This window comes from Eptatretus burgeri, chromosome 12 (assembly GCF_056783735.1).
Source record: "Eptatretus burgeri isolate ZD-2024b chromosome 12, Ebu_testis_v1, whole genome shotgun sequence".
Taxonomy (NCBI): Eukaryota; Metazoa; Chordata; class Myxini; order Myxiniformes; family Myxinidae; genus Eptatretus; species Eptatretus burgeri.
Genome location: NC_140972.1, coordinates 84,462,274 through 84,485,982, shown reverse-complemented (window position 1 = coordinate 84,485,982; position 23,709 = coordinate 84,462,274). Strand labels below are relative to the sequence as shown.

Here is a 23,709-nt window from a genome sequence, read left to right as displayed (position 1 = left end):
ATTTGACTGAAGTGATGGATTTAATTTCGGGTTATGGATTCAAGCTTCTGGAAATGAACTTGCTTGTGTCAAAATAAGTAATGCTTTGTTGTGATAACGTCGACAAAATCTGCTGATCCGCTAATAACCTTCAAGGAAGCGTACATTGCCTTCAAGGATATGAAGAGCATTCAAAAGTCCAGCAAAAAAGGCAGACACTTTTAGTCTAAGATACTACCCCACCCCCAAGATATTTTTCCATTTTATAAGTAGCTGGTATATGATTAGTAACAAAATAAAAGAAAAATTCCAACTAATGGTATAAAATGGCAACTCTTAGACTTGGGAGTATCTCGTTTGTAGAACTTTAACAACTTTCCACATTTATACAGTTCAAATAAATTGAGACACATGGTGAAGCCATTTGGCCCATCCATCCATCCATCCATCCATCCATTGGGACCATACTCTGTGCAGAGCATTGGTTCTGCATAAACAGTCTCCTTGGCTATTGGACACAATCCTGGACAGGTTGCCACTCCGACACAGGATACTAGCAAGCTGGCACTCATTTTGCCGACCTCGGAAGGATGACAGGCAGAGTGGACCCCACCTGGTATTAATTAAACAGCCAAGGGGGATTTGAACTCAGGATCCTAAGTTCCCAAGCCCACCACCCTAACCATTAAGCCAACACCAGGCATAGTTGGCCCATGTTCATGTTAAATGCACACTGCTTTATGCCGTAAGTGCGACTTTATCTCTTGGTTTACCTGTTGACCACAACTTCATCAGCTTTGCTGAACCCATTATACAATTTATTTGCTCTAACTTAACATGTACTTCCTTTTAAAATTGACAGGTAGGCAGGTTGGTAAGGCTACTGGCACAATGTTTTGTAATGTTTTTGAAAGAATTTACAATGTTGTTATTATTATTATTATTTTTTTTACTGGCACTCTGAAAGCCGGTGATATTTTTTAATGTTCACACCCTAAATGCAGGCCAAATAACCAGTTTTGCATGCTCTGAGAGCACTTCAACCAGCACGACACCAGAATGACAGATTTTCGTTAAATTTGATCCTATCGGTGATTGAATCCAGACAAGACAGCTCAGTGTGGAGCAAGCTGAACTATCCTTCCCACCCCCTCCCCACTCCCCTCTTGATGTACTCTGTGTCTGGTACAATTCCACACATTGTGTGCCACAAGGGCAACTTAGGGTGAGCATGAAAATGCAACTTACAAAAATGTGAAAAAGAACAAAAGCAAATGACCACTTATGAGGTGCGGTTTTATTAGGTCAGCTCGCTGACCTAATATAACCGTTCGATGTCCTCAGATCCGTCCATTGTCTGTCTGTCTGTCTCCGTTCGTCCGTCCACAATTTTTATTTTTCTGTCTCGGCCGATTGAGTTCTAACTTGACACGATGATACCACTAGCTGCTCTCTGTAGATCGTCTGAGGCCTTTTTCGCATTTTCACCTCGGGGTAAGGCTTACAGGGTCATCAAGTGCAGAATGGCCTATAAGGAAGCATCGGATGGCTATACTGCATAATGTGTTTCATAGGGATTATTAAGAAGATTTAATTTGACCAACTAGTTTCTCGTTACCTCTGTCGTCTGGCCCTGTTTATTGGGCAACACGAGGTCCGTTGACTTCAATACGGCTTCGCACGGTTATTTTAAGTTCAATTTAAATTCTGTTTTCACTTTTCAGTCGCGAAGGTTGATTAACACTCGGTTGCATCAAGTTTTTTGAAAATTGAATGTTTATATCCTCGGTCTGTGTGGAATGCATTGCAGCGAGGAGTATCTTCCATGGGCTTCCATCCGTTTCCATGCCATATAACGAGGCTGTCTTAAGTTCTAGTTGATTTCTGTTTTCACTTTTTGGACCTTCTGGTGTAGCTCCACGTTTACTGAAGATAATTTTCATGCAAATCCACTCAGAAACATACTTTTCATGGGGAAAATATATTAATTTTAAATAACCGTGAGACTGGAAGGGACACCACATGCTTTCCGTTCACTGCTTCACCTCGTAACCTGTCCTTCACCTCGTAACTGCTTATTCATAGCGTCTGTGAGATTAATGTTTATATTTTAGATGGTTTGCGGATGTGCTCTACAAGTATCTGAAAGAATTCTGGTGAAAAACGGAAGTTTGATGATTTTGTGAGGACATTTCATCCGACGGCGAGCTGGCTGGTCACGTGACGCCGCGCAGACCTGCAGGCAGCGAGTGATCGAGCTTCTCGGTGGCCCGAGGGTCCTTTCTAGTTGGGGTTCAGCTCTATCCTGGATACAGCCATTAAATGCATACACTTCGAGTATTTATTTCACGCCCATAAACGCGGCTTTGGAAATTGTATCATGATGTTGGGAATGATTCCGAGAATATGGAGATTTTTGCTTCGAGAGGCCTCATGAGTTTATTTTAAATTCAATTTGAATTTTGTTTTCACTTTCCGTAGTCACTAAGGTTGATTAACACTCGTTTGCATCAAGTTTTGTATCCGAGCTGACCGTCAAACCTGCTCGGGTGTATTTTTTTCATATTTTCCCCTCTGTTGAGCTCAGGAAATGATTTTTGTTGTACAGTTCGATATTGTTTGTCTTTTTTCTTGTTGAAATAGAGCCTTTTAATCCATTTGACTATCTTTACCTTGTATTTCAGGCTGAAAATGAAAGAAACTACCACATCTTCTACCAGCTATGTTCCTCTGCTGTTGATTCAGAGTTTATGGACTTGCATCTTGGTACATCGAATCGGTTGAACTTCCTCTTTTTTTTCTTCTTTTTTTTTTCCCTTGCATCCATGCATTAATAAATTCATTCATTTATTGATCGCTACCTGCCTTGTTTGGATTATTGTCCTGCAATAGCCCCCACCAGGCTCTGTGGTGTAATGGTTAGCGCTTCTGCTCCGAGTCTGGGAGGTCGGCAGTTCAAACCTTGGCCGAGTCATACCAAAGACTTTAAAAATGGTACGGGCTGCTTCCTTGCTTGACACTCAGCATTTAAATGGAGATTGCATGGATCCATGAGGAGGAGGGAAGTCATCCTTAGGAAATGCTCCACTGAGTGCGGTGAGAAAAGCGGCGCCATTGTTGTGATGTCGCTGGTACACAGAGTGCCCCGGGAAGTGACGGCCATTCCCCCAAATTTAGTACAAACATAAATAAAATTCCACTTCCCCCAAATTGTATTTAAAAATGATAGAATGAACCTTATATCTTGTATAAGAAAATGAAACCTGTTGTGGCATGGACTCAGTTGTATTTTCAACCACATATGCAATTGGTTCCTTGCCTCCGATGTTGAGCGTTCCCTGTGATTTTGTTTTAAACCTGCTTGGAATGCCCTGTTTGATACCTGGGTTTGACATTCCCTGTTATGTACCTGTCCCTTTTGGTGTTCCATGTGATTTCCAGCCCTTGTCTCACTGCCATGAGTAGCACTTATGCAGCGATTATGGAAGGGGACAGTAAGCTAACAGCATTTTTACATCTGCCACCAAAGTTGGATGAAGGTTATGCATTCACCCCTGTTTGTTTGTCTTTCTGTCTGTCTCCATCTGTCCTTCTGTGAGCAGGATATCTCAAAATGTTATGGATGGATTTGGATGAAACGTTGTGGACAGGTCGGGTGTGTGACGAGGGAGAATTGATTTGATTTTTGTGGAGATCGAGATCCAGATCCGGATACGAGAATTTGTAATTTTTAAATTGATTCTTCATAATTTAGAGATGCACACCACAATGTTTCAAAAAGTTGTGGTCAGGTTATGACAACTTGATTGAAGAGATGGGTAGGTGTTGAGAACAAGCCGATTAGGTTTTGCTTCAGGCCTGGATACAGATCCGGCCAATCAGTGGATGCCAAATGTAAACTGGTTCAGCCCGGCTGAGGTATGCACTCTACTGAGTGCTGTTCCAGTTATTATATTGTATGTATATATATATATATATATATATATATATATATATATATATATATATATATATATATATATATATATATATATATATATATATATATATATACATTTTTTTTTTCAGTCAAGATAAGTGTGTATGTGTTTTGCTGCAGGAAGTGCCAACACCTTCCATTACACACAGCAAGGCTGTAGTACACACATTGAAGGCGTTGATGATGCTGCGGACTTCATGCAGACTCGCCACGCCTTGAATTTGCTGGGTGAGGGAAAGTGAACAGGATTGGCGAAAAATCATTTCATATTTATTTTATTTCAATTGCCTGTCTGTAATAATTTGTGCAGTCTATACTTTTGTTTATGGTAAATTATATACACACTGGATTTTTAGTTCTGCATACTGCAGCACTTCTTTTATTAATGGTTTTTGGTGCTGGTGTGATGATATGTTGGATTGTCGCGTTGAGCTGACAACTTACACAGCACAACTATAATGAGCTTCTAAGTTTTGTATGTATTCCAAAGACAGCACCACCGACTTGTATAGCTACCCAGTAGGCAAGGCTCAGCGACAATCGTTGGCGATGTCTTAAAAATATATTTATCTTCACAATGACAACCAGTTTATAGTGATTTTCTAAATTTTCTTTTTAATGTTTTGTTTTGCCTGTTCTTTCTTCTTGTTCTGAGTATCACTTGTAATTGTGTATCTTTCTTTTGGCATGGACAATCATTCTACAGCATGTGGTTGTGGTCCTTGGTTAAAATGAAGGCAAAGGCAGCATGCTTTTGTGCAACATGTTAGTATTTTGTTTGGGACTCTTTTCCATCGATCCATTGGGACCATACTCTGTACAGAGCATCAGTGCTGCCAAAGCAGTCTCCTGGGCTATGGGGCACAATCCTGGATGGGTCACCACTGCAATGCAGGATACTCGAATGGCTCACTCATCCCAGCAAGCTGGTACTCACTTTGCCGACCTCAGAAGGATGACAGGCTGAGTCAACCCCACCTGGTATTAATTCAACGGAAAGAGGGGGATTTGAACTCGGGACCCGAGGATCCCAAGCTCACCACCCTAACCATTAAGCCAACACCAGGCACTGTCTTTTACCAGCTGTTAATGATAAAATAGTACTCTGCCAATGAGCAGGCACTGTCAAGCAGAATTTGGAATGGATGTCTGGTTATTGTTGTCCTCTGAAGGTCGTATTAGACAGTCTGTGTCCACCTTGGAAATTTGTTTTATGCCTAATGGGAAAGAGAGTGAGAGCTGCTTGCCAATTGTGACTCACTAACTATTTTGGGATTTGCACCTGGGTGTGGTGGCAAAAGCATGTTGTTAGTGTTGGAAGCATATAGCCAAACAGGCACCACTTTTTCCATTTCCCATTGCAGGATATTCCACCGCCCACACCACCCCACCACTCACCCTCAACACACACTTAGAAAGATTATGCATTTAGAAGTAATTCCTAAGTTATTGTATTTCTGAGATCAGTTACTCACAGATCAGGAAATTATATTTATACTTCATATTTACATTATATATGGTCCATCACGATTGTACTTCATCCGTACCCCATCAATTCAATCTATTAGTTTATTCATCTTGCATGATATTAACCCAAATGTACCCTTTCCCCTATTTCTTTGTGATTGGGAGGTAGGATAGAGTGGGGAGGAGAACAGTGGGGGTAGCAACAGGAAGATCACCAGTGTTAAAACATATAAATATATAATATATATATTGCGATGAAGAGAGTTGGCGGGTGCAGAATGAACAAACTTAGATGGGGCATTTCACCTTTTGATGTGGTCCTCTCACAGACGTAACAATCTTATCACTACATATTAGGGTGGTCCAAAAAATATACAAAAAATAAAAACATTGAAATGCATTGCTCCACAAGCCTGCCCTTGTTCCACGTGGATAACTGATTACACATCTCAAATTTTGGCTTGATTAAACGATATTTAGGGGTCACTTAAAAAAATATATATTTTATTTTATTTTTGTCTGTACCGTTTTCTGTGTTATCTGGAATGAAAAGTTAGAAACGAGTCAAATCATGCAATACATTTAATCCAGAACTGGAAGCGTCATCAACCCAAAGCGAATATTGGAGAAAACAAACAAAATCATGTAATGCGTGTGAATCAGAACTGAACACAACATGGAATTCATCTCGGAACATAAAATTCCAACACTTTAAGCGACCTCAAAGTATTCTCAGATTCACTCAAAATTTGGCATGAATGTTTCCTTTGTCTAATACTCTAATGGAATGAGGGCAGCCATGTGGAGCATGAATTCTGTAACTAATTTTCTTTACCATATAGACATGGACCACCCTACTGCACATATCATCGTTACAATTGAGATGATTATGCACAACTAGATTTTATTTTTGGCACCTTGCCAAACTGTTGTGCCTGTTACGAATTGACTTGATGACCACATTGCTGAAATCCTGCAGTTGCCAGTCCAGAATCCTGACTTGATCCCAAATGAACTGCTGTCGAGCACTTCCTGAAAAAAACAGTCAACACAACACAATCCGCCGCCGAACCCACACTTGCTGTGATGGAGGAATGGTGCATGATGACATGAAATATCGACCATAAATTGATGTAAAGTATTCGTTGCAGTTGGTACTACAGCAAAGAATTAGCGGGACTGACTTGCTGAGTGGTCCGTGGGTGTCCATCTCATTTATTATTCCCACACTTTTTCAAAAAAAAAAAAAGTGGGAGGGAGGGTGTAATCAGCTCTGTCTGTCTGTCTGTCTCTCTCTCCCTCCCTCCCTCTCTCTGTCTGTCTGTCAATCACGCTGTGGCCTCCTAAAGGGGCTGTCACACCTTGACGTTTTAGCCAGCATATGGTAAGGTATCAAAATGTATGTAAAACGCTGGCGTACGATGAACTATTGATGTTTTTTTTTTAAGTTTTGGGCATATAACGTATTGGACGTATGCATAACGTATTAGTAACGAATGCAGAACGTTTCAATCACATATAGATAACTTATACCAACGAATGCTTTGCATGTTGTCGGCGTTCACAACCTATGCCCAATGATAGCCTAACTTATACATAGCGTGGCAGCGTATCGCTGACGATCACGTGGCGTAGGCTATTCATAGGCTGCGGCTCGACGATTGAAATCATAACCGCACTAGACATCGAAGTGTGAAGCCGCTGTCACACCTTGATGTTTTAGCCAGCGTATGCCGACGTATGAAAAATTTGCCGAACCAAGCTGGCACACGTCGAATACGTTATGGCTAAGTTTTGTATACGTTAAGAGCACGCTGGCATACGTCGTAGTACGTAATGGGTTGGATGTTGTGGCATGGACATCTACAGCATGTGGTTGTGGTGCGCACTACATGCGCACTAGATTAGTGCTATTCTAGTCCCGAGCATTTAAAGGTGATGCTCTATCCCCTCAAACTAATTGTATGAACGTATTTCTTTTTTCAGTATGACGGTGATGTTGACACTTTGATTTCTAGTGCGGTTATGATTTAAATCGTTGAATGGCAGCCTATTAATTATATTATATTATAACCGCACTAGAAATCGAAGTGTCAACATCACCGTCATACCGAAGGAAAAAAAATAAATAAATAAAAACACCAGGGAGTCTGGAACACTGACGCTAACCATTACCTTGACGTGTTTCTACTTATGAGTAACTCACAAGTAACGTGTGTCAACGATCGCATGTGCCTACAACACATTACTCATAGGTTAGAAATAAGTTTCGGGTACACTAACCATTACCTCAACGTGTTTCGACTTATGAGTAACTTTCAAGTAACGTGTGTCAACGATCGCGTAACGTGCCTACAACACGTTACTCATAGTTTAGAAATAAGTTTCGGATATGCTAAACATTACCTCGACATGTTTCGACTTATGAGTAACTTACAAGTAACGTGTGTCGACGTGTGTCAACGATCGCGTAACTTGCCTACAACTTATGGCCAGCATTATGCGGAACGTGCGAGTCATACGCTGGCATACGTCGAAAAATTTCAAGCATGGAAAATTTGTCTAACAGCTCGGCATACTACGACGTATGGCAGTGTACTATGACGTATGGTGGCATACTACGATGTATGCCAGCGTACTACGACGTATGCCAGCGTGCTCTTAATGTATACAAACTTAACCATAACGTATTCGACGTGTGCCAGCGTTTTAGCCAAATTTTTCATACGTCAGGCATACGCTGGCTAAATCGTCGAGGTGTGACTGGGCCTTAAACGGTTGTTCACAAATTCACCAAACTTGGTTGTTATAATCACCACACGGCAAGAAGGTGCGAGAGCAGTATCATTCTTGACTCCGTCCCCTTGGGCCCTCGGTTGGCGTCAAAAGGTCAAAACGTGCAGTTACTGGCACATTTTGATACATTTTTAATGAAACTTTGTGTATGCAATAAACATTGGAGGATGCATAAGATTAACAAGTTTTTGGTTTTGACCCCCAGTTCATGCCACAAATGGTGGGAACTTAAAAGACATTGGGGTCAAAACGTGAAAAAAATTGTTTTAACTCAAACTTTGATATTTGGTCATTCCTGGTGGAACATTATCCCATCTTTCAAATTTGCTTTAGTTGGGAAGTGTGGGGGTTTGCGATGGCGCATCATCGACTTCACTCAAATTCAGTGGTTCTCAACTCGTTTCAGTCCACGGACCACCAGGCCAATCAAAATATTTTTGTGGACCACCTCTTTTTGAGATAAAAAATAGAGTAGACGACAAACATTTTGGGTTGAAATTTATTTCTTACACTCAGATTTTTGGATTCTCTTCTCCACTGATGAGCCTTTCAGTGTTTGGAGCGGTGCTTGATAATGCACAACCATTATCACTTTACACTGCAAGCCGATTCCTCTGTTTGGACTTGATGTGCAATGAACATGAAAATCCAGTCTCACACATACAAGTTGATGCAAATGGCAAAATAAATCTAACTGCATGTGCTGACACATTTGGGTAACTCCCGGTCATGCTAACCCAAAATATCTCCTTGGTCGACTGCTGGTACACATCTTGAGCCGCAAAATCATTTTTGAGATCCAAGAATTCCTCCAGCCGATCCTCTGGAACACTGGGAACATCTGTTGTGAATGGATTCCTGATGAAAGATAACCCATCCCTTGTTATGTCCTGTCCATCTGCGGAAAGCATCGTTGGACTCCGTCCCGTAGCTTGCGTAAATGATCAAGAATTTGCGTCCGAATGACTTCCCTTTCCCCGAGTATGGCATCCACGTTTGGAAATTGAACGGATTATTATTGCCTTCCACTCTTACGATCCATGTTAGGTCAGGTATGGGAGCATGCGCCAGAGCAGCGCTTCACTGCGTCCACTTTCCCCCGGTACTCCAGTGGCCTCCCTCTGGCCATCCCCCAGGCAGATGCCTGGCCCATCCCCATCTCCTTGAGATGCCGATCAACCTGCTGCAACCACGAGGCACGTGGTCGGCCCATTGGTCTCCTCCACTCATGAGACTCCCGCGCTGAGAGAACCTGGTGAGCAGGATCAGCATCAGGAAAACTAGCCACATGTCAATACAGCCACAGCTGATGCTCGTGGACTATGCAGGCAACAAATCTCATTTGAGTCTCTCAGCAATCGCTCAATGGACACAAAGTCCGACCAGCGATAGCCAAGGATTCTCCGAAGAGACCTGGTACCAAAGGAATTGAGTCTCAATATCAGATCCTTGGTCAGAGTGCAAGTCTCACATCCATAGAGCAAGACTGCAAGCACCAATGACCTGAAGACTCGGACTTTCGTCCTCCCGCACAGGTACCACAAGTGCCACACCCCATCATCCAGTGAATCCATGACTCCCCAGGCCCGACCCAGGCGTCTATTGACTTCTGACTCACAGCAGGCAGAGACATGAATATCACTGCCAAGGTAAGTGAATCTCTCCACGACCTCAACATCCTCACCACAAACGGGCACAGACAGGACAGCAGCATCCAAGATGTTATTGAAAGCCTGGATCTTAGTTTTGATCCAGGAAACCTGTAATCCCAGCGGCACAGACTCCTCATTCAGCACCTCGAGGGCCCCCAAAAGGATATCTAAAGTCACCGCAAAGATGACTGCATCATCTGCGAAATCAAGGTCAGAGATCTTGACATTCTCAAACGATGCACCGCAGCTTGATCTCTCCGACATCCTCCCTAGAATCCAGTCCATACAAGTGCTGAAAAGTGTGGGGGCCAGCACACATCCCTGACGAACTCCAGCAACAACTGGAAATAAGTCAGAGATGGTACTACCACATCTCACAGCACTCTCAGTACCAGAGTAGAGTTCAGGCATCAGATAGATCTGTTTTCGTGGCACCCCACGAAGACCAAGAATCCTCCAGAGGGCATCCCAATTCACTGAATCGAACGCTTTACAGAGATCAACATTGGCTGCAAGCAGCCCCTGCCGAAACTCTCGTCTGCGTTTGGTGAGGACCTGAAGATTAAGGATATGGTCAACCGTTGACCTCTTTGGTGTAAAGCCTGACTCCTCTGGACGCTGGTGCTCAAGCAGATGGCGGCAAACCCTATCAAGAATTATCCGAGCAAAGACCTTGCCTGGCACTGAGAGCAGCGTCAACCCTCGGTAGTTGTTGCAGTCTTGGCGATCACCATTCCCTTTTACAGAGAGGGACAACATGGCCCCTCTTCCAGTCAGTTGGGATGATGCCTGTGTTCCAGGCAGAGCACAGAACTGCATGCAACGACACGAGTGCAGCATTTCCACCAGCCTTGAGAAGTTCAGCATGGATGCCACGGATCCCTGGAGCTTTACCCAATTTCAACCGGTTCACCGCAGCCTGTGTTTCCACAAACGAAGGTGGACCACAGTTGATTGGAGGGTCAGCTATAGGGATAGCAACACCCCTGACATCCAACTTGACAGCTGGTGGATCAGCCTGGTACAGCCCCTCAAAATAACTTGCCCAGCAGGACTTCACTTCGGACTCCTCTGTCGAGAGCCCACCACGCTGCACACTAACTGCAGCACACCAAGGGATGGGCTTGGAGGAACTCGATGCGCAAATTCCCCTGTAAGCAGGACAAGAATCACTTGACCACAGGTGATGCTCTACCCCCTCACAGATTCCTCACACATGGGCCTCCTTGTCCACCCTTAGCGCATGTACACTTTAACGTCTCAGTTCCCTGAACAGCGCAGCTATGCCATTAAGCTTGGCCCTATGAATCTGGTCAATGGTATCTCGTCTCCTTTGAGAGATAAAATTGTTCTTCACCCCACAGTGAGTTCCAAGACATCCACCGGCAACATAAAGAATGGTGGTCTTGAAGGCACTCCACAACTTTTCAGAATTCCCCAAAGCACACAGACCCCCCCCCCCAAATCCCCACTCAACCTTTTTGCAAACTCCTCAGTTACCCTCTCGTCCTTGAGCTTGCCAACATCCAGGCTTGGCTGGGATGGTGATGAAGAATCCAGCCGAGGCTATAATGGTGAATAATCACTTTTAAAATTCCAGTCGCCGGATCCGGATCCGGATCTTCACCAAAATCTAATCAGTTCATCCTCGTCACACACCCAACTTGTCCACAAAACTGGTTCACCGCAGCCTGTGTTTCCACAAACAAAGGTGGACCACAGTTGATTGGAGGGTCAGCTATAGGGATAGCAACACTCCTGACATACAACTCGACAGCTCGTGGATCAGCCGAGGACAACCGCTCAAAGTAAGCGGGCCTTCACTTCGGACTCCTCTGTCAAGAGCCTACCACCCTTCGCTCTAACTGCAGTACTCCGAGGGATGGGCTTGGATGAACCTAATGCGCGAATTCCCCTACGAGAATCACTTGACCACAGGTGATTCTCTATCCCCTCACAGATTCCTCGCACATAGGCCTCCTTGTCCACCCTTGGCGCACGTACAGTTTTACTCCTCAGCTCCCTGAACAGCTCAGCTCTGCCATTCTGCCATTCACTGGTCAATGGTATCCAGTGTCCCTTGAGAGACAAAATTCTTCTTTGCCCTCTGGTGAGTTCCAAGACATCCACCGGCAACATCAAGGACGGTGTTCTTGAAGGCACTCCACAACTCTACAGGACCTCCCAAAGCACCCAGACCCCCAAAATCTCCACTCAACTTGTTCGCAAACTCCTCAGCTACCCTCTCCTCCTTGGGCTTGCCAGCATCCAGTCCAGGCTGGGATGGTACCATTCTCCTGGATTTAAGGTGCAAGTTCAGAGTTGCTACAACAAGCCGGTGGTCAGTATTGAGGAACTGAGCACTCTGGTAGACCCCGCAGTTCTGGATCATCATCCAGCGACCATCAACGAGGATATGGTCAATCTCCTTTGCCACACCGCCAGCATTGGTATACCAAGTCTATTGGAATATCATTGGAATTTGGTATTCTTGGAATACGAAGAATACCAATGAGCTTGTGGGCGCTGAAACCATGAACCGGCCACCCTAAGTCCATGACTTCTTGCAAAGTCAAGGAACTTAGTGCTATTCTGGTTCATAGTTCCTGACCCATGGGGGCCAACACATGTTTCATAACCATCCCTATCAGTTCCAGTCGATGCATTGAAATCCCGCAAGACTAGAAGTGCATCTCGCCTGGGGCACTGATCAACCACAGACTCGAGCGTGGGCTAGAATGCATCCTTCACGGTGAGATCACTCACCTCAGTCAGAGCATAAACAGAGACCAGTTAAATGACACCCAAGGAGTGACGAATCCTTCGTCTCATAATACGCTCATTGACCGGTGGTTCCTCAATTATCATTGGAGTCAGCTTATTGGACACAGCTACAGCAATTCCTTGGGCATGGTAACCATCAGAGTGACCAGACCAATAGTAGGTGTAACCACCCACCATGATCTCACCGCAATCAGGTCTCTGAACCTTAGAGTGCTGCAATACCGATGTCCAAACGCTTGAGCTCAGATGATAACAGAGACAGGTGATCATCCTCTTTTAGGGATAGGACATTTCAGGCACCCACCCGAAGGGACCACCTCAGGTTAACCCAAGGAGACCGTCGTCTGGTGGATGACATCTCAGCACCACCCCGACGCACTCTCCCGCAATCTGACCTGGGAATGTTACCCTGTGGTTTCTCTCCTATCATCAAAGATTGGGGGTCCCGAAGGCTTTGCCCCAATCCCGTAATCCGGTGAGCTGTCCTGCGAAGGGAAGGGAAGGGAAGCTGCACAGTAGGTGTTCTCATGGAGTGGGTTTTCAGATTTCTTTGCGTTTTTGTGTTTTGCGGAATGAAGGATTTTACGGTGGCCTGAGTGCAAATCCTGCCACCACCAACCTAATGATAAGTAACCCAACTGCAGGAGGACGTCCGCAGACACAGTTAGGCATTAGATATGGATGGCCGTTGGCTCACAAGGAGCTCCTCTGCCCTTTGACAGTTTTTTTTTTAATCCTGCTGGGTGTCCATATCCAAACACCCTCCTCACCAAAAAACCTCATGTGGGAGATGGTTTAGTCGCCGACAACCCGACCATGGAACAAGTTAGTACAGGTTTACATGATACCTATAGAAAGTCACAGATATAATCTGGCCTGACCTGACAACGGTCAGGTTATGATCCAGAGTTCCAATTTGTCAAGAAAAGCCTTGATGATGCTTTGGTGAGAGAACAGATTTGACTTTTCCATTGCAGCTGAAGATTCATTTTGTTGAAGATTCTTAAAAAATAGGCAAGATTCGTAAGTTCTAAATTTGACTGCGCAGCTCATTTCAGAATTCTTCTTTCCCTTAAGCTTTGAGAAATATATCCAACTCCTCTCTCAATTTAAAAACTCTGTTTAGTACGTTCTCTGCTGACAACCACTGTAAAGAAGTGTAGAACAGCGACACAGCAAAGTCGAAACCCATATCCAGGCAAAATCTTTTGAACAGCCTGGTATTCAGAGCCGATGATTTAATGTAATTCACCATCTTCACCAACCCTTTGAAAAAGGTGTTCAGTTGATCAGGCAATGTTTTTGACACCAAAGCTTCCTTATGAATGACCCAATTAATTCCAGCTACCATTGGGGCGTACTGTTTCACCAACGTTTGGAAGCCCGATCTTGAGCCCAGCATGGCAGGTGAATCATCAGTGGTGACACCCACAAAATTTACCCGATCCAGCCCATGTACTTCAAAAATTGTTAATTTCCAACACATCCTGAGCCTTTGTGGTAGTGTCAAGAGTCTTACAAAAAAGAAAGTTGTCTTTGAAGTCTCCCTCAACCTTGTATTGTGTGAACACCAATAACTGAGAGCACAATGCGACATCAGTCGATTCATCCAATTGTATGGCAAACGATGGTGACTTCTTTATTTCATCCACAACTTGTTCACTGATGTTCTGTGCCATCTCGCTTGTACGTCTTGATACTGTGTCAGAGACAGATATATCATTCAGCTTCCTTGCTGCTTTCTCACCAAAAACAAGTCATACCATCTCTTTAGCACAGGGGAGCACAACATGCTCAACACTGGCATGAGGCATCTTGGCCTGTGCAACTTTGTATGCAATAATGTAGGAAGCGCGTGCTGCATTGCTTGTGTTTTCGTAGAATGTGCCTGTTGAGTCAAGGTGCTGCCGCTTCAGAGCTCATAACCACCACTCAAAATAATCTTCACCCTTTTTAAACAAGTTTTGGTGACACTTTTCAAGATAGAGTTTCAGCTTAGCCGGCTTCATTGAGTCAATTCCCAAGACTTTGAAACAAATAACACATTGTGGAATTATGGTACGCAGTGCAACCCTCTCAGATGGAAGTTACCGGCAACACTATGGATGACGCGCTGCATGCTTGTGAACACGATGTAAAACAGCTGGACGGCAGCACCTGCTCACACCGTGTGACTTTGGACAATGTTCCTGTGGACCACCGAAAAAGTGACCATGGACCACCAGTTGAGAACCACTACTATAGTTGGTGTTTTAATGCAAGTGCTTTGTGCAAAGACGTGCATCTGCACAATTGACTGTTCATGATAAGGTGTCAGTTCTGAAGCCATTTATGTGCATTGTTTTTCCCGTTTATATATAACATTGATACTTAAGACTGATATTGTATTCTTTTTAAAAAAAAATTATCATTCTTGAAGCACAGACACTGTCATGATAAAAAAATGTATGTACTTGCTGTACAGTACATCTCTCCACACGCTCCCTCATACTCCAACAAGGTTCCTTTCTTCATTATGTGCTGCTATGGTAATAGCAGAGATAAATGTCATCTTCTAAGATATGTGGATCAACTCGTCCTCCAGATTCTCCCATTTGTCACTGAAAGTTTATTTTATTTTTTACTTAAAGATACTATCTTGGGCTACTACTGGCATAGCAGCCAAGCAAGTCTATCTTTTAAGCTGTACATTTGAGGGAAAATTGAGAATTGAAGCACATGAGTGTATGTGTTATATCAGACTGTCTAACTCTAAAGCACGACACCGCCACGATGCGAGCCTTTATTTAGATGGCATTACTTTCATACCTTCAATCAGTAATTGTTATCAGATGCATATAAAATAGCTTGTTTTGCTGATGGGACAACAAGGTAGTCAGAAATTACGTTTTATTTTTATTTTTATTTTTACAAACTCGTGTCATCAGAAACCAATGAATGCAAGCCGAGTAATGTAGATGTCCATTTCCCAGTGAAATGCTGAAATCTATCAATTTGAGCTGCGCTAGTCTTTTGTCAAAACAACTTTATTGGGTGCTCGCTTGTTCACGCTCCATTTTTGTGTCGGTCTCTCAAGTGGAGGGAGAAATGAGACGGTTTCTACAGGTCTTGTCATTAACTGTTTTTTTCGGTGACCGTGTGTGTTGGTTAGTTTCCGATTCATCCTCTGCTGAATTTGATTGCCAATCAACATATAGCAAATGTGTATCTTGTACTCATGATATGGTTGTTTGTTGGGAATTTATTTTAACTTTCTGGGGAAAGGTGATGTAATTTGATGTTATTGAGGTGATTGAATACGACTCTTTCCTGAGCATCAGATACTCTGAACGATCAGTGTCGAGTGGTTGTTTTTTATTTTTTTATTTTTTTTTATAGCATATCTATTCCAGCAACGCTCGACGAGCAAGATCGTGTCTTCCACAGACGACGACCCCATCAAGCTTCTGCTGCCAGCTTTAATCAATAAATGATTAAATATCACAGGTTGAAACATTTCATGAATCGGCACGTTTAAGAATTGCATTTGATGTCGAGCAAAAGGAGCCTGACTGACGCAGCGAATGTCACATGTTCATTGCTCTGACACTAAACAATATGTCGAATTTGAATTTGCATATTCTGATTAGTTCCACATATTGTCAAACGGTTGATTATATCATGCCTCACACTTAAATAATATGCGATAAATTATTACAAAAGCAGTAAGGACATGGGACGGAGCAATAAATAAATGCTTTTAATAACTAGAATGGTACTGGTAGAATGCATACCTCTGCCAGGCTGAACAGTTTACATTTTGTATGCCAATGATAGGCTGGATCTGGATCTGGAACTGAAAATTTTGAGGTATCGGAAGCCTGAAAAAATGTCAGCCGTGACGTCATCGCGAGATCTACTGTCACACCAAGTTTTAACATGACACTTACCATTTCAGTCCCCCAAAACGAGTAACAAATGAAATATGCACGCTCCAATGATAAACAAAAGCTTAACTCTCACACCCGCTTAATCTGACAATTATGAATCCCCTTTTAAGAAAAAGTCAGATCCATTTTGTCTCTAACAACCGTTTTTTGACAAAATTTTGTATTTTATGAAATAATAATTTTCTTTCCAATTTAGTACCATCTGGTGAGGGCTGGCAGGATGATATGTGCACTCACCTGTCTACCCTGGGTCTGAATCCTAGCCCAGCTATAAACTGTCATCCCAGTGGTTTACAGGCAGAGTGATTTGTCAGTGTGTATGTGTTGTGTATCTTGTTCCTCGGAAAGACATTGAACTTGGTGTTCCATCTGCTGACATTCGTTGCGAAGTTGGTGTTTTTCACATTAGTTAGTGTCTTTCTTGTATTTAAGGAAAGAAGATAAAACTTAAAAAAAAAAAAAACACTATTGAAGGAGATGGCAGAGCAGATAAGCATGATGTTAGCATATTGTTGGACCCAGACATTTGTGGATTCGCTCTTCACGGACCTGACATATTCGCGGTTGATAAAATGCAACGTGCTTCCACATTGGCGGCCCTGTGCATTGCGATTTTGCGGGTGCAAAAACCATATCTTCCACGAGCTGTGCGCATGACTTGCTTCTCCATTCGTGGCCTTGTGCTTCACGGTTTTTCGCAAGCACATAGTTTTTATTTTTATTTTTTAACCACGCTCCCACCATTTGTCCCACCATTTGCACTATAAACCTAGCTTTGTGATATGTCCCAATATTCGTGCTATAAACATAGCTGCGTGGCATGTCCCACCATTTGCGTTTTGAAGACGCTCCACCGTATGTATGTACCAACTGCGATTGAAGACAGGTACTGATAGAAGTAATCCTTTGTGTACTGTTGTGGAGTTTCTTGTATAAATACTCACCTTTTCGCAAAATCTTCTGGGCCATTGTAAATATAGACTCGATTGCCTTTGAAGGCAAATGACATATTTTGCATTTTTCCCCAATAAACATGCTGTCTTCACTTGATTTTTAAAATATATTTATTTATTTTTACCAGGATTAAGATGAAGCAGCTGAACAATACAAGCTATCAGATTTTGGACAAAGTCTTATCTCGTTACTTATTTTGTTTTGTTGCATCGCGAGAATTCTTGTGCATTGGATCACCACCCAGAATTTTGAAATGCATGTGCATCTCAAATATGTGACGGTGTGGTGGTTGCAAGTGTTACCAAACCTGTTTATAAGCAAAACATGGAGCAGGTGTTAAATAATGATGGTTTCAGTTTTTTCTGTCTTCACTTGATTTTTAAAATTTATTTATTTATTTTTTCCAGGATTACGATGAAGCAGCTGAACAATACAAGCTATCAGATTTTGGGCAAAGTCTTATCTCATTACTTATTTTGTTTTGTTGCATAGCTAGGATTCTTGTGCATTCGAATACCACCCAGAATTTTGAAATGCACGTGCATCTCAAATATGTGACATCAGGGAATAATTTGATGACAGAGAGTAAAAAGGTGACCAACTGACAGTAGGGCAGTGGGGGCAACACAAATTTATTTATTATTATTATTTTTTTGTATATACGTACAGTGTCGAGCAGAGTTGGCGACTTGAGTCGCAAAATTTTGCGAGTTACGACTTGATTCAGACTTGACAAATTGTATTCGAGACTCCGACTCGTGACTTACTTGTGACTTAAGTTTATAATGACATGAAAATTTTCGGAAAATAATCATTGAATAAACATTGAATATGTAATGGTGTTTAAAATAAATTGGAAATTATTTTCAGTGGGGGGGGGGGCATGCACGGTTCGGTCAATGATGACACACTGTGTATGTGTACATGTGCAGCGCTTATGGCGGGCCGGATCGCATACCCCTCTCCACTTAGGTTAAAGGGAGCATCCACTCTCCAGACAGCACAGAGGACATCATATTCAAGTAGCAAGTACCAGTCTTGCTAACATGGGAAACAACTTTATTCCAACCATGAATATTCTTGCTGAGTCAGGGAAACTTTGCCCCTAATTGGTAACCCCGTGCACATCCAAACCTGATCAAATTGATTTTGTGATGATTGAAACGTCGGTTGACTTGTATTATTTCAACTTCGTCGATAATAGTAAATTATATCATGACTAATATTTTAAAAAGGCAAACATTAAAAAGTATAGTATATTAAAAGATAACAATAAATGACCGTTTTTACAGCCATTTTCCCTGCTGTGCAGGGGTTAGGCTTTTTCTTGAGGTAATGTTTTATGGCCGGATGCCCTTCCTGACGCCAACCCTGGTCGCCTCTTACGACACAGGGATATGGTATACCTATTCTAACCGGGGCATACACCGGGACCAGTACACTGGTACTCACTTCGCCGACCTCAGATGGATGACAGGTTGAGTCAACCCCCTGGTGTTAATTCAGCAGCCAACGGGGCTTGAACTCAGGACCCTGGGATCCCAAGCCACCACCCTAACCACTAAGCCAACACCAGGCTTGTCTTAAAAGATAACAATTGAAGTTAATTAGTTTTACATTTCATTTTTACGTACATAATAAATTTGCAAGTAAATTATTAAAATCTCCTTAACCGTTCCTTCCTGACAATACATGCATGCACTGATGGCCGATCACCAGGCTTGCTTGTATGTTTCACTTGTGTGGTTTAAATTTATTAATGATGGTGACAGATGTTCCCCAAGTCTCATTTCAAAGTCCTGTCATTTAAAAAAAATTTGAGAATTTGGTCATAAAAAGAAGTGCTGCGTGCCTAATATGTAGTGCAAAAATATCTGATGGTTTCTCAATGGTGTCAAATTTAATTTGGCATTTGAAAACTCACCCTGAGAAGTAAGTTTATCTTAGTTGGGTTGGTGAGTGCTTAAGCATGTCCTCACACCAAACGACCATGCACGCGACACCACAAGGGTACCAACCTGCTCCGAGATCCTCCAGACATTTAGCCAGTTCCCTCAAGAGCACTGCTACCATGGTGTACCATGAGGAGGTAGTCTGGAAGTCTTGGCGAGGGTAGAGGCTAGGTACCGGAAGGAAGGACTTGCACACTCAGCCTTCTTTTCGCTCACAGAGATATCCAGCAGCTGTAGCTAAAAGCAAGGAATGGTAAACCATAACTTACTTTACTACAACACTAGACGCGTACACTTGCCCTGTGGTGACACCACTATACGACCTTTGACACCAATACAAATTTTTATTATGCACCTTGGGCATCAAAAAGCTACATATATCGAACAAACAGTTTCAAATGGAGCACCTCACTGCCATTAGAGCATTTAAATTGCATCAGATGTTACAATAATCTATGTAAATTATTGTTCCCATCTTGCCGGCTCAATGACAGAAGATTCCATATGCATTTTTGCTGTCATCATGTCCCCTAACCCATTTTAGAATCCTATGCGGGCATGGGCAACTTGCTAGTTCGATTAAGGTGTTTTGCAGCTTCAGCACTGAAGATGAGGTACACAAGTGTTGTTGGTACAAGTCTAATTGAACCAATTGTTCCTGGATGGTATTGTGCTTCGTAAGTCATTCTAAGTATAATGGGACATGTTTCCAAATCCGAGGAATGCACCATGTGAAACCACCACTAGACTTTGTTGTTGTCATATTGGCTGCAGAATCCTCTCTTTTGGGGAAAGACAATGTTCTTTAAAAAAAAATCATTTTATGACGTTCAAAAAAAAATCAGAAATAAAGACAGATTGTTCATCAAGCGACCATTCTTGCTCAATTGTTTTTCAATTTGTTTGCAATGTACGTTTTTTATTATTGTTGCTTGTTAAGTAATGTTGCAATATGTTTTCTCTCACTTGGACCAGGAATAAAGGACGACAACCAGCTGGCCATATTTCGGGTCATTGCGGCTATTCTGCATTTGGGAAACGTTGCTTTCCAAAGCAAGGATCGTGACTCGGAAAGCTGTTTTATTGCTGTGAGTAATTTGTGCAAGCTAATTGCTATTGGTGGGCTCCTGGGCAGTTGGATTAGCAGTCATAAACTCCTGGGCAGTTGGCAGCCCCTGCGCTGTTTGGCGTGTGGGTAGCCCTTGCATGGGTGTGCATGCCTGCCAGGTCCCCACATTGATAGCCTTCTCGAGTCTGCTTTATTTAACACAAGATTTTAAAAATTGTTTGTTTCAAAATATTTTGCTCAATTGTAAATATTTAATTATTATTATTTTTTTGACATTATTGCTTGCATGTGTGCAAATATAGGAGAGTGATCGCCATTTAGCGTTCTTCTGCCAGCTGCTGGGCCTTGAGATGCAGGAGATGACCCGTTGGCTTTGTCACCGCAAGATAGTGACGGCGAGCGAGACATATGTGAAGCCAATGGGCTGTGAGCAAGCTGTGAATGCACGTGACGCCCTGGCCAAGCACGTCTATGCGCAGCTCTTCTCTTGGCTAGTTCAACATATCAATCAAGCCCTGCATACCACTGACAAACAGAAATCCTTCATTGGTGTCCTCGATATCTATGGGTAAGTGGCACATATTGGGCAGCAAACACACTACATGGCCAAAAGTATGTGGACACCTGCTCGTCCACCATCTCATTCCAAAATCATGGGCATTAATATGGAGTTGGTCCCCCCTTTGTTGCTATAACAGCCTCCACTTTTCTGGGAAGGCTTTCCACCAGATGTTGGAACATTGCCACGGGGATTTGCTTCCATTCAGCTGCAAGACCATTAGTGAGGTCGGGCACTGATGTTGGGCGATTATGTCTGGCTCACAGTCGGCGTTCCAATTCATCCCAAAGGTGTTCGATGGAGTTGAGGTTGGGGCTCTGCACAGGCCAGTCAAGTTCTTCCACAAGGATCTCGGCAAACCATTTCTGTATGGGCCTCACTTTGTGCATGGGGGCATTGTCATGCTGAAACAGGAAAGGGCCTTCCCCAAACTGTTGCCACAAAGTTAGAAGCACAGAAATGTCTAGAATGTCATTGTATGCTGTAGTTTTAAGATTTCTCTTCACTGGAATTAAGGGGCTGAGCCTGAACCATGAAAAACATCCCCAGACCATTATTCCTCCTCCACCAAACTTTACAGCTGGTACTATGCATTTGGACAGGTAGTGTTCTCCTGGCATCCGCCAAACCCAGATTTGTCCGTCGGACTGCCAGATGATGAAGTGCGATTCATCACTCCAGAGAACACGTTTCCACTGCTCCAGAGTCCAATGGCGGTGAGCTTTACACCACTCCAGCCGACCCTTGGCATTGTGCATGGTGATCTTAAGCTTGTGTGTCGCTGCTCGGCCATAGAAACCCAGTTCATGAAGCTCTTGGCGAACAGTGTTTGTGCTGACGTTACTTCCAGAGGCAGTTTGAAACTCAGTAGTGAGTGTTGCAACCGACGATAAAATATTTTTCCGTGCAACACGCTTCACCACTTGGCAGTCCCGTTCTGTGGACTTCTGTGGCATACCACTTTGTGGCTGAACTGTTGTTGCTCATAGACATTCCCACATCACAATAACAGTACTTACAGTTGACCAGGAAAGCTCTTGCAGGGCAGAAATTTGACAAACTGACTTGTTGGAAAGGTGTCATCCTATGACGGAGCCACGTTGAAAGTCAATGAGCTTCAGCCCATTCTACTGCCAATGTTTGTCTATGGAGATTGCATGGCTGTGTGCTTGATTTTATACACCTGTCAGCAATGTGTGTGGCTGAAAGAGCCGAATCCACTCATTAGAAGGGTTGTCTGCATACTTTTGGCCATGTCGTGCACTTGTCACCTAATTCTGCCTTCTTCTGACAGCTTGCATTTCAAGGAGGACAAAAGTTTTGACTCCCTTGGTGCTCAACCATTACATTTTGTTTTTTCACACTTTTCTCAATTTCCTCTCCTTCTGTATGCTGTTTTACAGCAAGGTTCAGATATTTTTTTGTGATTTATTTATTTTGTGGTTTCAAAGTTAGTGTCCAGCATTTTACTGATCCTTTTAAAGTTTTTTGTTTTTAATCATTGTTCAAAAGAATGCTTTGGAATTATTTATTTATTTATTTATCCCTGCAAGTTCCCTAACATGGTTCATCATTGATCTCACATGATTAGCTATTTACACCAAGATGGTGATATTTATTGTCGGACTGACACGTTCTGAGCCATCCGAGGCATGCACCATGTAAACGGTCTTACAATGACAAAGGATGCCATTTAATTTCCCTGTTTGTGACACAGGTTTGAAACCTTTGAAGTCAACAGCTTTGAGCAATTTTGCATAAACTATGCAAATGAAAAGTTGCAGCAGCAGTTTAACATGGTGAGTCGTTTTCTTTTTTATCGACACAAAATATTACTAGCATTTTCTACATTGATCTACCACTTTATATTGAAGGTTGTACAAAAATTGCAAACAGAACAAAGACATATACTTTGTGTACTTTATGTATTTGTGCATTATCTACCGATGTCCTTGGAATTCAAAATACAGTGCTGACATAAAGTGTACACCCCCTTTCAAAATTTTCACCTTTTGTTGTCTTATAGCCTGGAATTAAATTGCATTAAATCAGACTCTTCTACCTTTTATTTACATACCGTAACCCACAACTTCCAAGTGAAAACAAATTCTACAAATTTCAGAAGTTTAATTGAAAATACAAAACGAGAATATCTTGGTTGGATAGGTGTCCACCCCCCTTACATGAAATTGCAATTTTAAATTAGTTCAGGTGTAACAAATCACCTTCAAAATATCACACCAAGTTAATTGGCCTCCACCTGTGTTAAATTGTAGTGATTTTGATTATTTCAGAATAAAATCAACTGTTCCTTGGATATTGTTCCAACTGTTCCAACTGAATATTCATCCAACCAAGATATTTGCATTTTATATTAATTTTCTGAAATTTGTACAATTTGTTTTTCACTTGGAAGTTGTGGGTTACGATGTGCAAGTAAAGTTGGAAAAAGTCTGATTTAATTCCAGGCTAGAAGGCAACAAAAGGTGGACATTTTGAAAGGCAGTGTTGACTTTCCATAGGTGATAGGTGCCTTGTATGTAAGCAATTTGAAACTGGTTTCCAAACATTATGAGTTATTTGTTCAGA

At 42.5% G+C, this 23,709-nt stretch overlaps 1 protein-coding gene across 8 annotated transcripts in view; it reads left to right on the top strand.

The window, feature by feature from the left end:
- MYO5A (myosin VA) overlaps positions 1–23,709 on the top strand; it is a 184,695-nt gene that overhangs the window by 72,212 nt on the left and 88,774 nt on the right. For 6 of the 8 annotated variants that reach the window (XM_085848710.1, XM_085848708.1, XM_085848711.1 and 3 more), the window contains exons 7-11: positions 2,664–2,745; positions 4,079–4,186; positions 20,468–20,580; positions 20,864–21,129; positions 22,838–22,919. In XM_085848710.1, the coding sequence (XP_085704836.1) occupies positions 2,664–2,745; positions 4,079–4,186; positions 20,468–20,580; positions 20,864–21,129; positions 22,838–22,919 (651 nt within the window). Of the gene's footprint in view, positions 1–2,663; positions 2,746–2,836; positions 3,076–3,108; positions 3,703–4,078; positions 4,187–20,467; positions 20,581–20,863; positions 21,130–22,837; positions 22,920–23,709 lie in introns of those variants that run through there. The other 2 variants (XM_085848712.1, XM_085848713.1) reach the window with 2 other exon arrangements.